The 12,779-nt window shown below is 33.9% G+C and overlaps 3 protein-coding genes across 3 annotated transcripts; 2 read left to right on the forward strand and 1 right to left on the reverse strand.

Moving 5' to 3' along the window:
• Positions 1–494: 494 nt before the first annotated feature.
• On the reverse strand, positions 495–1,979 carry LOC108225023 (uncharacterized). The gene is made up of 5 exons (XM_017399819.2): positions 1,871–1,979; positions 1,752–1,773; positions 1,186–1,324; positions 703–798; positions 495–623 (listed from the first exon to the last, which is right to left on the reverse strand). The coding sequence occupies exons 1-5, from the start codon at positions 1,971–1,973 to the stop codon at positions 495–497; spliced, it is 489 nt and encodes a 162-aa protein (XP_017255308.2). The 5' UTR covers positions 1,974–1,979.
• A 3,129-nt stretch (positions 1,980–5,108) lies between these two features.
• LOC108212335 (AT-rich interactive domain-containing protein 2) lies at positions 5,109–9,642 on the forward strand. The gene is made up of 3 exons (XM_017384066.2): positions 5,109–5,272; positions 5,492–7,036; positions 8,416–9,642. Exons 2-3 carry the CDS (start codon positions 5,519–5,521, stop codon positions 9,271–9,273), a joined length of 2,376 nt encoding a protein of 791 aa, XP_017239555.1. The 5' UTR covers positions 5,109–5,272; positions 5,492–5,518; the 3' UTR covers positions 9,274–9,642.
• A 1,300-nt stretch (positions 9,643–10,942) lies between these two features.
• Positions 10,943–12,768, forward strand: LOC108207921 (BTB/POZ domain-containing protein At5g41330). The gene has a single exon (XM_017378356.2). It carries the CDS (start codon positions 11,173–11,175, stop codon positions 12,580–12,582), a length of 1,410 nt encoding a protein of 469 aa, XP_017233845.1. The 5' UTR covers positions 10,943–11,172; the 3' UTR covers positions 12,583–12,768.
• Positions 12,769–12,779: the final 11 nt, after the last annotated feature.

Raw genomic sequence — 12,779 nt, forward strand, 5'->3', positions numbered from 1 at the left:
TCGAATTTTTGCCTACAAATTCTCTAAACCTTTAATATTCTACTGAATGAAGACAATTATGTATAACCAGGAGTTGTAGCCTTGTGGTGGATAGCCTTAGGGGTGACCTTGTCAATAACCGACACGCGACATCTGCTGAGGTGGGGGTACGGCCATAGGCTGTGAACTAAGCAGGCCATCTCGCTTATCCATTTCGATCTTGTGTTGTGTCTGCAACAAGGCAATTGATCAGTCACTAGCCGAAAAAGAGACAGATGTGCCCTTACAAATGTTAGATTGGGTGTTCTGTAAAATCGGCAAGATTTCATTGAATTTATAATGGAATGAGTAGAATCTCCCTTAGATTCGGGTACTAGAACATGTAGAAATTGGGGTAGTGATGAATTTAGTACCTGCATACACGCGCACACCCTAGCAAAGAGAAACAGAACAATCCTTAGTCCCTTAAGAAATTCATCGAAGCTAAACATTAAATCTGAAAATTTTAACATCACTCACGTGCAATAGACCCAATCAGAAATGCAATTGAGCAACTGAGAGGCCTCTGATATCTCCTCACTACCAGCAACCATTGCGATAAGGGAACATATGCAGGCGAGTTGTTGAAGACAAACCATGAAACCCTGTTTCCGGACGAGAAAATTAGTTTGCTTGAGAGAGAGATGGGGGAAGGGAATGCAAGTAAAGGGTAGAAACGCGTACAATGATGCAGTTATCACATTCCGTCGTGTGTATATTAAACTGATCTTGCAGAAGGAAACGAGTTGATACCACAGAATTTGCAAAGCAACAGAAGACCTGTAAAGTGTGAAAATATTAGAATTCATAATATAAGAACAATGCTTAAAGCAGCTGAAAAACAATTATTACACCCTTTCAGAGCAGAATTAGTATTTTCGACATCATGCTGTAAAAAAATTACGGTCTCCAAGTTATTAGCAAAAAAAAGAAGCAGCAAGAACAAGGTTCAGCAGGGGGCCATCATTATTAATGAGATTGTAGCCAATAGAAATCCACCACCTATCTAAAAAGTGGTTGTTAGTGTGTGTCATGGACACACACTAGAAAATCCGTTATGACTATATTGGAGACTATCGTCTATCGCACTAGAACAATCAGAAACCGACATGAAAGTTTAAAACAGAGAAGTTTGTCAGGTACAATTTTGCGAGGCAATTCCTGTACCTCAGTACAAAGGCAGAACTCAGGGCATTTGCTTTCTCCGCAACGACCACTGCAGGGCATATAACCACCACAGCAAACATACCTCGACATATCATCGTAAAGAGCTCGCTTTCGAAGCATGTATGATGCACATTGTGGACTGCAATTCGAGCCAACAGGATGTACTTAGATGAAACATTAAGAGCAAAAACTGATTTCCAGTGCTCTTGAAAAAATCACAGGCCAATATTATAAGCAATCATTCTTGCCGTAGAATAATATATACAGCACAACAACTAACAACAATTTCCCGATTTCACATATACAAGCGTCACTTTAATCAACAGTAGAATAATATACACAACGAATAATAATAATTTGAGACATATTTGCAAACGTCACTTTAATTAACAATACAACAATACAAATCTAATTAACAATCTGTAAATATATGATTCTCTAAATCCGACGAGAAAGGATCATACACATTCACATAAACAACACATTCTAAAAATTCATTACACATTACACAATCCTAATACACAAACAAAAGTGAATAGAAATTCGATAATAACGAGAGTACATACCAGAAAACCGTAAAACAGCAATCTGCAAAAGCATTTCAGATAATTGTTAACCGAAAATTAATACCGACAAAACATATTATTATATTATATTAATTAAATACGGAGAAGGAGATTTATACATGGTGCATCAGCAGTTATTGTGGAGATGAGATCGGAGTGCCATTCGTTCCGGTAGGTCTGCCGCAGCTGCGCCTTCTCCACCTGCGCTTTCGACGACGCCATTTCCAATTTTTCCGATCAAAACATGCACGTTAATTTAATTTACTCTCGCCGCTTGTAACAATACTTTCATAGATTAATGCAGGATGACAGGACCTTTAATATTTTTGCGGTTTATTGATACAACACGTACATTTATACTTGTCAACTATCGGGTCGGGTTCGGATAGGATCAGCTTCATTTAAATTTATCAGATATCTGCGACTCTTCTACCAATTATGTCCAAGGCCGTCTTTGGTTAACTCATTTTGTAGTTACATTGTAATTTTATTTATTTTAGAACTAGGTTAGAGGGCATATATTAAATCAAAAACGGTGTTTGTTGGTGTTTAATTTATAGTGTGTAGCTAGAGTTTTTAATTTGATTATTCATATAAGAAAATATAATTTATTTATATAATAATGTAAGTTTAACAATTTTATAAATTAAAGAGAATTAGTGTAGAATTCTTTTAAATTAAACAAATATTACAAGAAGTCAATATATTAAATATTATTATTATAAAAATAGTAAAATTTATGGAAACTAATTCTTATAAACCTTTTAACCACGATTTATTAATATTAGACCATGATTTATTTTATAATAATTTTATTTTTAACCAGAATGGTCTAAAAGAAAATTAAATAATTTAAAATTTTCATGAGTAAGTCAGAATCGACTCGACACGAATTATTTGCGAGCAAATCAAATTTCACTCATATTTTAATAATTTTAAGTTTGGTCAACAAAACATTTTCCATACGTCAGTCGACCTAACTTTTTTATTTTGTTAGGATTAATCGACCAAACTTGATTCAATAAGGAAAAACTTAAACTTAGAAAATTTAATAAATAAAGTTCAACTAGACTCGAGTTGCTTCGAACTCTTGAGTACGAGGGAAGCAGGCTTTCCATCATCAATCTAAGTGAATGGTAAAATGCTGATTCATAAATAGTTAATTAACTTAATTCATACGAGGCCTTACCCAAAACAAATTTCTGTGTACTCGACTTCGTGAGAACAATATTTTATATTTTAGAGAAATTTTTTGACATGCTTAATAAATATAGAATCATTTTCAAAGAATGTATTCTTGCTAAGAAAAATAAGACACGACAAATTCTAAGTCCTCGAAAGTAAATATAAGATTGAACATGACAAGTTTTTTTGACACGAAGTTTATAGCCTGTCTGTTGGATGGAGTGTGTTCAATTGAAATTTTAATAAATTATTTTTAATCTATGAATTTTAATATATTATATTTAATTTTGATTTTATGCTGATTGTTGATAAAATATTATAGAGTTGATATAGATATTTTAGGATTTAAGCACAAAATCTCAAAATTTCATGGATTTTGATGAGATTTTAATAAGCTTAAATACGTTAAACAATTTCACAATATTCATGTTTTTATGAAGTCCAAGAAAATCTATCAGCATTTAAGTATCATCAGATTCTAACGAATTTTAAATAATATCATGCCTATTGGATTTTTAAGCATAATCTTGACTCAATACTAAAAGATTTTTGAAGTATAATTTAAAATCTCAACTGAATATACCAAAAGTTTGATATATTTTTCAAATTCGAGTTAAATACTCTCAGATTTTATGAATGAAAAAAATCTTTTAAAATCTCAATTAAATGCGTCCCTAAATTAGATTTGAGCGATTTTGAATGGACCATAATGTGTTAATGCCTATTTTTAACTAAATTCAATCTTATACTTTTGGAGTTATTATTTTACCGTCTTATTACTTTAATGTAGCCAAACGAAATTTATGGACCAATGTGAGTACAGATTCATTGAATATGGACACAATACAAAGAATACTTTTTTGACAAATTCAAAATTTATTCTTTCATAATAAGTATAAATTCTTTGAATATGGACATAGTTTTAGAGATAAAATTTTATAAAAATTTCAAAGAAAATAAAAAGTTATAGAGGCGAAGTTGTACAAATATTTTAATTAAATTCAAAAATATATAGAAGATAATAAATTGATATCCATTTGGAAGAGTTAAGTTCTATGGAGTACATAAAAACATTGGAGTATTGGAGTACAAATCATAATTTTTTGGTTTGATCCTATATAATATCTTTGATTATCCAAATTTTGATATAATCTATCATTTATAAGTTGTCTTGCACATAATTGTCAATTAATCATTAATATCTTTCAACTTTAACAAGTATTAAGATTATTGTTCTGCTTATTAGTTATATTGCAGAACATAGAGTCCTATGATTTATAAAAGTAACTATTGTACCATTTGATCACGATGTTTATGTTGCAGAACATAATGTGCAGGTTGTCAAATATTTACAAATATTATTGGACAAAAAAAATTGAAATTTAGATGACTAAATTACATTTTATCAAACTTTGTACTCCAATACTCCAATTTTTTTTGTACTCCATAGAACTTAACTCCCATTTGGAATCTACAAATTTTAATGACAGCTGTAAAATCTTGTAATATCTTGAAGATTTTAGATAAATTTTTATAAATATAATAAATCAACTTGATTATGATGTATTATCTCATGATATCTATAAAATCAACAAATATTTGATTACAAAAAGATATCAAATAAATTTAAAAATGGTTAGATGATATCTTCATACTTTGTAGGATAATTTGATATATTAATTAAAAAACCCAAAATTTGATATTTTCTTAAAAGATATTGAAATGCAATCAAATAAAAAGCTGCCCAATCAAAATATATTATAAACTTGACTGAGTATTTTTTTATGAATTATTATTAAATAATAGGAAATATAACATAACATATCATTATAGACAATTACATAAAAAAAAACACATAAAATGCCCACAACATGAGCCTGCATCCAAAATTTATAAATCTTACTAAAAAGTTCACATAGGAAATGTATCTTATTTGTATTATTATCTTAAATTACACTTCATCATTTCTTTTGTATAATTAAGATATTATTATATTTAAAAGATAACAAATTTTCTTAATTTATAATTTTTTTTATTATTTCATTTATTTATATGATATCTTTGAAGATACACAATCTTTTAAAATCTACAATACTTATATGATTTTTTTTGTATATTTAATCTTATAATATCTTGAAAGACACCCAAATTTTTAAAACCTAATTAAGCTTGAATTTTCCATTTTTTGCTATTTAAGAAAAGATTTTTAGTCTTAGCATATGAATTAGCACCTGAAATCTTGATTATTCAGCTGGGGTTTTCAGACAAGCACTTGTTTCATTTCATTTGCAGACCAGTTTTTCTGGGAAGCTTAATCAAGAACATATAGATACAAGGTGATGTATCTATAACTTGTGATTGTTTATGTTAATTCAGAGCTGAAGTAGTTGTATCTTTGCTTTGTTAGTGTTTTTATTAATGGGTGTTTGAATTGATTGCTTGTGTTTTTGTTGGTAAAGATTGCATTTTTATGAGGCTTTCATTTCATATGTTGATAAAGGTTGCATTTTTATGAGGCTTTATTTTTGGTGTTGATAAAGATTGCATTTTTGTAGGGTGACAAGGGTGGAATTTGAGGTTGAATGGCTATTTTGTCGAGATTAAAAGATGAATTGGAATGTGGAAATGATGGGCTGAATCATGTTAATCATAGCGTGTCGTGTTTTTATCAAGATTTTGGTTTAAAGGATGGTGTTTTGGATGAATGTAAGGGGACTTTGGAGAGGGTGTTTGATCAAGTGATTCCGATATATTTGAGGGAGGTTTCGGTTGGGAAGATTTCTAGACCTTTACCGGCTTTGCTGGGTGATGGGCAGCCGGTGGATTTGTTTCGGTTGTTTTGGGTTGTGAAGAAGAAAGGAGGATTCAATTCTGTTTCGGAAAGTGGTTTGTGGGGTTCGGTTGCTGAGGAATGCTTCTTGAGTGCTACGCTAACGGCGTCGCTTAAAATGTTGTATCTTAAGTATTTGAAGGAGTTCGATGGGTGGTTGCAACAGGTGTTTAGGGGTAAGATATCAGAGAATTATGTGGTCGAGATTTTGAAGAAGTTGGAACTGTTAAAGGTGGAAGCAAAGGAGCTTAAGGGTCTGCTATGGAGTGATGAGGACAAAAAGAGGGATGATGGTGAACTTGGACTTAATTTTGATGACAAAACTGGAAGTTCTGTTGAAGTTACTAATGGCAAGCATAGATCACAATTGTCAGATGGCAGCATCTTTAATAAAGTGCATCATAATAAGAAATTTTTTTATGATGAAACTGAAAGTTGCGTCGATTTTGGTACTTGCACTAATGGATTGCTTTTGTGTAATGGCTGCGACGACCTAAATAAAGTGGATCATATTGTAGAAAGTAGTAATGATAGTGAGAAATATATGTGCATACAAAGTGATGAAAGTATCATGTCTTCAGCCAAATGTACTGATGATAATGCCATGAGCTCTAAACGGATAAAATTGGGATTAAAGGTCGGAGTAGATAAAGTGCAAGACAAAGTAGAAGCGAGTAGAAGTGACAATGACAACAAAGAACTTGCCGGCCAGGATGATTATGATATCCTGTGTTTAGCTAGAAGTGTTGTTAATAATGTTGTTAGCTCAATGAAAAGTGAATTTTGTTCATTGCCGGAAGTTGACAATGTCAAAAATACTTGTGACGATGATGAAAATTTTGATGACTGCGATTTAATTTTATCGGCTAGAAGAATTGCTGATAAATTTGCTAGTTCTCAGGATGAGGGAAAGAATATGTGGCCTAGCGAAGCTATCAATGGAGTGCGTGGAAATGCAGAAAGCAACAGAGACGACTGTGGAAAAGTGCAGGTTCGAGAGGATGCCAGTAACGAATTATCAATGCCAAGTGTGGGCAACGAAGTAGCTCTATCTCGGAAGAGAAAATGGGAATCTACATCTCTGCCAGAAATGCTAAACTGGATAACTCATGCTGCAAAGCATTCTGATGATCCTGCAATTGGAAAAGTACCCGATCCTTCCAAGTGGAATGATCTTGAAACTGACGAATGCTGGATGCAGGCTCTCTTAGCACGTGAGGCTCTCCTGATAAAGCGACCAACTGCAAACTTTGAAGAAGCTCCCCTGCAGGTACATTGATTTTGCCTCGGAACTCTCACATATTGAATATGATAGTGTAAGACCTATGGCCTTTCGCAGTCCCTAGTAAGTCTAGAAGAGAGATCTGCTTATTAAGGTTTCCTAACTACTGCCGTGTATTTGATCTTTAAGATATATGTTTGCATAGGCTTTGCTTACTGTACCGGTCTATATTGAATTAAGATATGTCACTCCTCATTACATTTATTGTTCTATATGTATAAAATAGAAAGCTCAATAGTCAAAGAATGTTATTTTCTCACTCTCGTTCTGTAAGGTTTTAATTAAATTGAGCTAAACATGAAAGTAAACTAGAAACTGTTTAGGATTGTGGGACTATTTGGTTGTTTGGTTTAGCTAGTAATTGTATATTTGTGTGTGTGATTGTATAGCATGGAAAGAGCAGCAGAGTGCCATTTCTAGCTGCTTAATGCAAGCACAATATTTCACAAAATTCTAATACTTCTCATCTTCTTTTGAACATCATGGTCTTCTTCTTCTGCAATCTGAGGGAGTAAGGAGAGAATACAGATGTTAATAGTGTGTCTTAGGCACCAATGCCTACATTTGGTCTCTCGTAAAATTATAGTTTACCTATGGTATTTGCATTAATTCCATGGCACTTGGATACCCCGTGGTACAGTGCAAATAACCTAATTGTATAATCAACAAGTAAATTCTGATAGTAAGGAAACAAGTAAATAAAGGAAATGAATCCTTTTTATATTTTTACTACTATGGCTTAGAATATTCTTAATTGTCTATGGAGAAAGACAAACAATCATTAGTTCCCAAGCACGAGTCGAATGGAATCAGATACATAAATCTGGCAGTATAGATATAGAGTAGCGACTTACTCCCCCTGTTCCTTTTTGGTGTGTTTATTCGTTTTGGATCAAATTAACTACACTTCGAATAAAGATTGACAATTTTCCTTATATTTAAGCGGTGTTTGGTTTTGATGATTTTACCTCTTATAATACATTAAACATAGTTTTTTATTATATTTTTTGTTGCCATTTATATAAATGGAATTAGAGCATCTCCAAGAGACCCTCCGTTTTGGATCCTAAATTAAAATTTGATGGAGAACAAAATTGTGAGACCGATAATGACTTCGTAAAATATTTTGCCAAATATGTTTTAAGCCATCTATATTTTTATAATTGGATATTTCTGGTGACTTATAATGATTAGCATGATCGATTGCAGTAAATGTTGCTATTTGATGGATCTTGTTGCAGAGTGGTCAATTAAATGTTTGTTACAGCATAGATGGCAAATGATATGCACACACAATTAGACAAAAATTGTTTACTTCATAGTTTCAACTGTTATATTTTGCCATCTAATGTGGTTGTAACTTGCAGAAGAAGCTTAAGATGCATCCTTCAATGTATGAAGATATAAATGCCGTCTACCAATCTGCAGAGAGAGTAAGATGTAGCAAAAGGATTCCTTTGTCCAAATCTCAGTTTTGCCCGTGTTGCAACCAAGGCGCTTCTTCTCAAAGTAAAGTTGCAAGTCCTCGCAAAGCACAAACACATGACCGCAAATTAAAATCATCTGCAGAAGTTTCAAGCTCACCTGCTTTAGATGATTCACATAAAGAGGTGCCCTATGAGAGGCATGTTTCTGTTGGTCCTACTTACCAAGCAGAAGTTCCTAAATGGACAGGTGCAGTTTCAGTAAGTGATTCTAAGTGGTTAGGCAAACGGGTGTGGACTCCTGAAGATGAAAACGAAAAAACCCTCGTAGAGAAGCATCCTATTGGCAAGGGAAGAGAAACTTCGTGTGATTGTTCTCTTCCAGGTTCGTCTTCTTGTGTAGGATTACACATTGCCGAGAAGAGATTGGAGTTGAAGCGAGCTTTGGGTGGGCTGTTCTATTGTTGGAGGTTTGATCGCATGGGTGAGGAGGTTTCACTTTCCTGGACTCCCGAAGAAAAAAAGAGATTCAAGAAAATGGTGCTAGAAAATACAGCCCACAATAAATTTTGGAAAAATGCTTTCAAGCTATTTCCTTCTAAAACAAGAGAAAAGTTGGTTAGCTATTACTTCAATGTCCTTGTTCTCCGGCGTAGAAGTTACCAGAACCGCGTGACACCAAAACACATAGACAGTGACGATGATGAAACTGACTTTGGATCAGTCGGGGGTAGTGCTTTTCTTGAAGGATCTAATTTACCTGAATGCTCTCTCAGTATGCAGAACACTGATTTGGAGTAGCCTCTTGGGCCTTGGCGCTGTTGACTATAGATCGACACACACAGTGGTGATGAAGTTTTTTTTTTTTTTGGTGAAATATACAGGAGTTCCTGAGCGGCCCTGCCGCTGTTAATTAGGTATTTCAGTAAAGGAATTTTGGGTTGCTCATTTAATGAGCATTAAAGCATACAGATGACTGAAGTTTTTCGGCATTGTGACTTTTGTTTTTTGCCGTCAGTGGCTTGACATTTAAGAATGTTGAGATGTATCATCTCTCATGCTTTAACAAAGATTTAGAACTTGCAAAGAGGCTATCTTACTTTCACTTAATTACTATGATTTCCGTCTTGAAGTTTCAAACCTTTGATAGGTTTGATGCTTTGCAGGAAAGTGAGGCGTTTCCTTTGTAGTGCTTTTCTCTTTGGATTCATTACTAAGCATAACATTTGCTTTTGCTTCTTGTTCTAGTAACATATTACTCACATTTGGAGGCACACTATATGGACACATTTCAAGAATGTATGTGCAAAATATGTGGAATCTAGCTTATAGAACTAGTAGCTTGTTTGTTGCTCTTGCTCAACTAGTTAGCAAATAAGAACTTGGGATCTGATGATAATGCTCCTTCGTAGCTTTCCCTCACGTCCCCTGATTTGACTTCATATGGCCTGATGTATGGCTGTATAAAAAAGCGGATCTCTGCAAAACAATGCTTGATCGGGATGGTGTTCGGAAAGCATTTTGGAGAAGTTTTGGCTTTCCATTATGTTTGTAATTGTAGGCTAGGGTGTATACCCGGGCCTGATCACACATAGAAAGTGTCGTCCACATTTTATGTTATAGTTTTGACACCTTGTTTAACATGCTTAAATGAAATAGTGATAATAGATTGCTTGATCGGGATGGTCTAGAAAATGTCGTTTACGTTTTATGTTATAGTTTTGACACCTTTTTTAACAGACTTAAATGAAATAATGATAATAGATAAGATTATATATTTTGACCGGAACGGATTGGATGAGATGTTTTTAATTTAATTATTTTCACTAACGGACAATAAAATTATTTGATAAATAAATATTCACAACTTAGTACTTGTATTTTAACAGACATCTGATTATTCTCACTGAGAAAAAACCCTCCAACTAGTTTTCCAAAGCTAGCTTATCTAGCCGGTTAGATCTTTAATAATTGACTCAATAGTCTAACTTAATTCATGTATCATTTTTTGTTTTATATGATGTACATCAATTTTAAAAGGGTACTAAACCTTAACGGGTATGAGTTAAATAACAAATAGATTCTAACATCTAGGATAATTTACACGGATTGAAACCAAAAAATAGTTTTTAAGACATTGGATAATGAGTATGGATGATTGAAATTTAATCATTTTTTCCGTAAAATTAAATTTTATCAAATACTAACACTTTTAATAATAATTAATCTCATTGCCTCGATAGTCATTCTTGATCCTTATAATTTTTTTCTGATATCAATTATCAACAAGTATATAGTTTCGATAAAAGATAATAAAGATCTTAACTTTCAAAAATATTCAATTTTGTTCATTTTAGAGGTGCATATATATGCACAAATTTGTGGCACATTTAAACACGAGGACCACATTTGTGGCTCGTGCGTAAAATGCAAAAACACAAGTACATTCCAGAAAACAAAATATAAAATATAAACACAAGTACATTCCACAGAGTGTTTTTCTCTCTTCTCCTGGTCCAACTTGGACTGCTCTTTCAAGCCCCCAATCTTAACTTTTCCTATTTTCTTGCTTCTCATCTTCCTTTGACTCCCTTTCATTTTCTTCACACACAAAACAAACCCTTTATATATATACCCACACATTCATACAATCATACACAAATTTCACTTTCTTTATTTTTTCATCAAGAATTGAAAAAGATGCCATCTTTTGCTTCTTCACCACCTCCTTCACATGGGTTTCATCCAAAATCTCGAGATTTTAAGTCTGATGTATGCACCATTGATGTGGGTGGTCAGCTTTTTCAAACTACTAAGCAGACTTTAGCTTTGGCTGGGCCTAATTCAATGCTGTATCAAGCTTGTGAGGCTGGTGATGAAGCTGTGCCTTTTATTGACAGAGACCCTGAGTTGTTTGCTATTTTGTTGTCTTTGTTGAGGACAGGTAATTTGTCATCTAAAGCTAGAGGGATTGATGTTCAAGATTTGATTTTTGAGGCTCAGTTTTATGGGATTGAGGATGTTCTTGTGGCATCTCAATCAAACCCTTCTCAGTTTGAGGCTTTTAATCTTGAAAAATCTTTGCTTTTGTCATTGAATGGTAGGGATTCTCCTAATTGTATGTCCACAACTCCTTATGGTTCTGTTCATGTGGCACATGGGAGTAAGATCACTTCTTTTGATTGGTCATTGAGGAAGAAATCTACCATTTTGACAGAATTTACAGCTATTGATTCTTTGTTGTCTATTAGCCCTGTGATTGCAGCTGCTGGTGCAACTGATTTTTCTGGGTTGCAGATTCTTGATCTGGATAAGGGGTTTGTTAGGGAGACATTGAGTTGGGAGAATGTGACTAGGTCTAGTTCAACAGTGCAGGCAATTGGGTCATCACCTGATTTCCTGTTTAGTAGTTTTGAGTCGGGTCGAAGGAATTCAAGTGCCATTATGGTTTATGATTTGCAGGGTGGTTTTCGTCCAGTTGCTGAGATTGGGCATTGTGAAGTCTATGGTGCTGATCTCGGTTCTGCGATTCCAGCTACGAAGTTGAATTGGGTTCCTAGTTATAATTTGTTAATGGCTTCTGGTTCTCATAGTGGACCTCAGGGAGTAATGGGTAATATTAAGTTTTGGGATATTCGGTCTGGTAATGTTGTTTGGGAATTGAAGGAAAATGTTGATTGTTTTGCGGATGTTACTGTTATGGACAATCTTTCTGCGATATTTAAGGTTGGTGTGAATTCAGGAGAGGTTTTCTTCTCTGATATGAGGAATATGGGTGCTGAAAACTCGTGGGAGTGTTTAGGTGATAAAAGAAAGGCGGCTAGTGGAAAGAAAGAAGGTGTCGGGTGTATAATTCAAAGTCACAACAATCAAGTGTTTTGCAGCAAAGGTGGAGATTTGGAGTTGTGGTCGGAGGTTATGGTAGGGTCTCTGAGGAAGACTGATAATGGCACGGGCGGGAGGGTCTTCAGAAAGAACCTAATGGGGAGAGAGAAGGACATGGGAGGAAGTAGAATAACCAACTTGCAGTTTGGTGGAAATAAAATGTTTGTCACAAGGAAGAATCAGCAATTTGTTGAAGTATGGCAGAGCTCAGTAAGAGGATTGTAATCGTTTTTCAGACATATTTGTAGAATCGAATAGATAGCCTACATTCGTTGTAACACAAATTTGTGTTATGCAGATGATCCAATTCCATTTGTTTATGCAGATGTTCAATTTGTTTTATTTTTATGACTGTAATTTATTGAATCTTCATATATTTGATGTCAATACAAAGATCTCGTATTCTTTCCACTAGTGTTTCT

This window comes from Daucus carota, chromosome 1, assembly GCF_001625215.2.
Source record: "Daucus carota subsp. sativus chromosome 1, DH1 v3.0, whole genome shotgun sequence".
Classification (NCBI taxonomy): Eukaryota; Viridiplantae; Streptophyta; class Magnoliopsida; order Apiales; family Apiaceae; genus Daucus; species Daucus carota.

Bases quoted from the DNA above. Each gene is read 5' to 3' on its own strand.
- LOC108225023 (XM_017399819.2), bottom strand. From the start codon at position 1,973: ATGGCGTCGTCGAAAGCGCAGGTGGAGAAGGCGCAGCTGCGGCAGACC. The intron at 1,325-1,751 runs GTATGTACTCTC...CTCGAATTGCAG, and splicing joins TGCTGTTTTACGGTTTTCTG to TCCACAATGTGCATCATACA. The intron at 799-1,185 runs GTACAGGAATTG...CACACTTTACAG, and splicing joins AGTTCTGCCTTTGTACTGAG to GTCTTCTGTTGCTTTGCAAA.
- LOC108212335 (XM_017384066.2), top strand. From the start codon at position 5,519: ATGGCTATTTTGTCGAGATTAAAAGATGAATTGGAATGTGGAAATGAT. The intron at 7,037-8,415 runs GTACATTGATTT...TGTAACTTGCAG, and splicing joins TTGAAGAAGCTCCCCTGCAG to AAGAAGCTTAAGATGCATCC.
- LOC108207921 (XM_017378356.2), top strand. From the start codon at position 11,173: ATGCCATCTTTTGCTTCTTCACCACCTCCTTCACATGGGTTTCATCCA.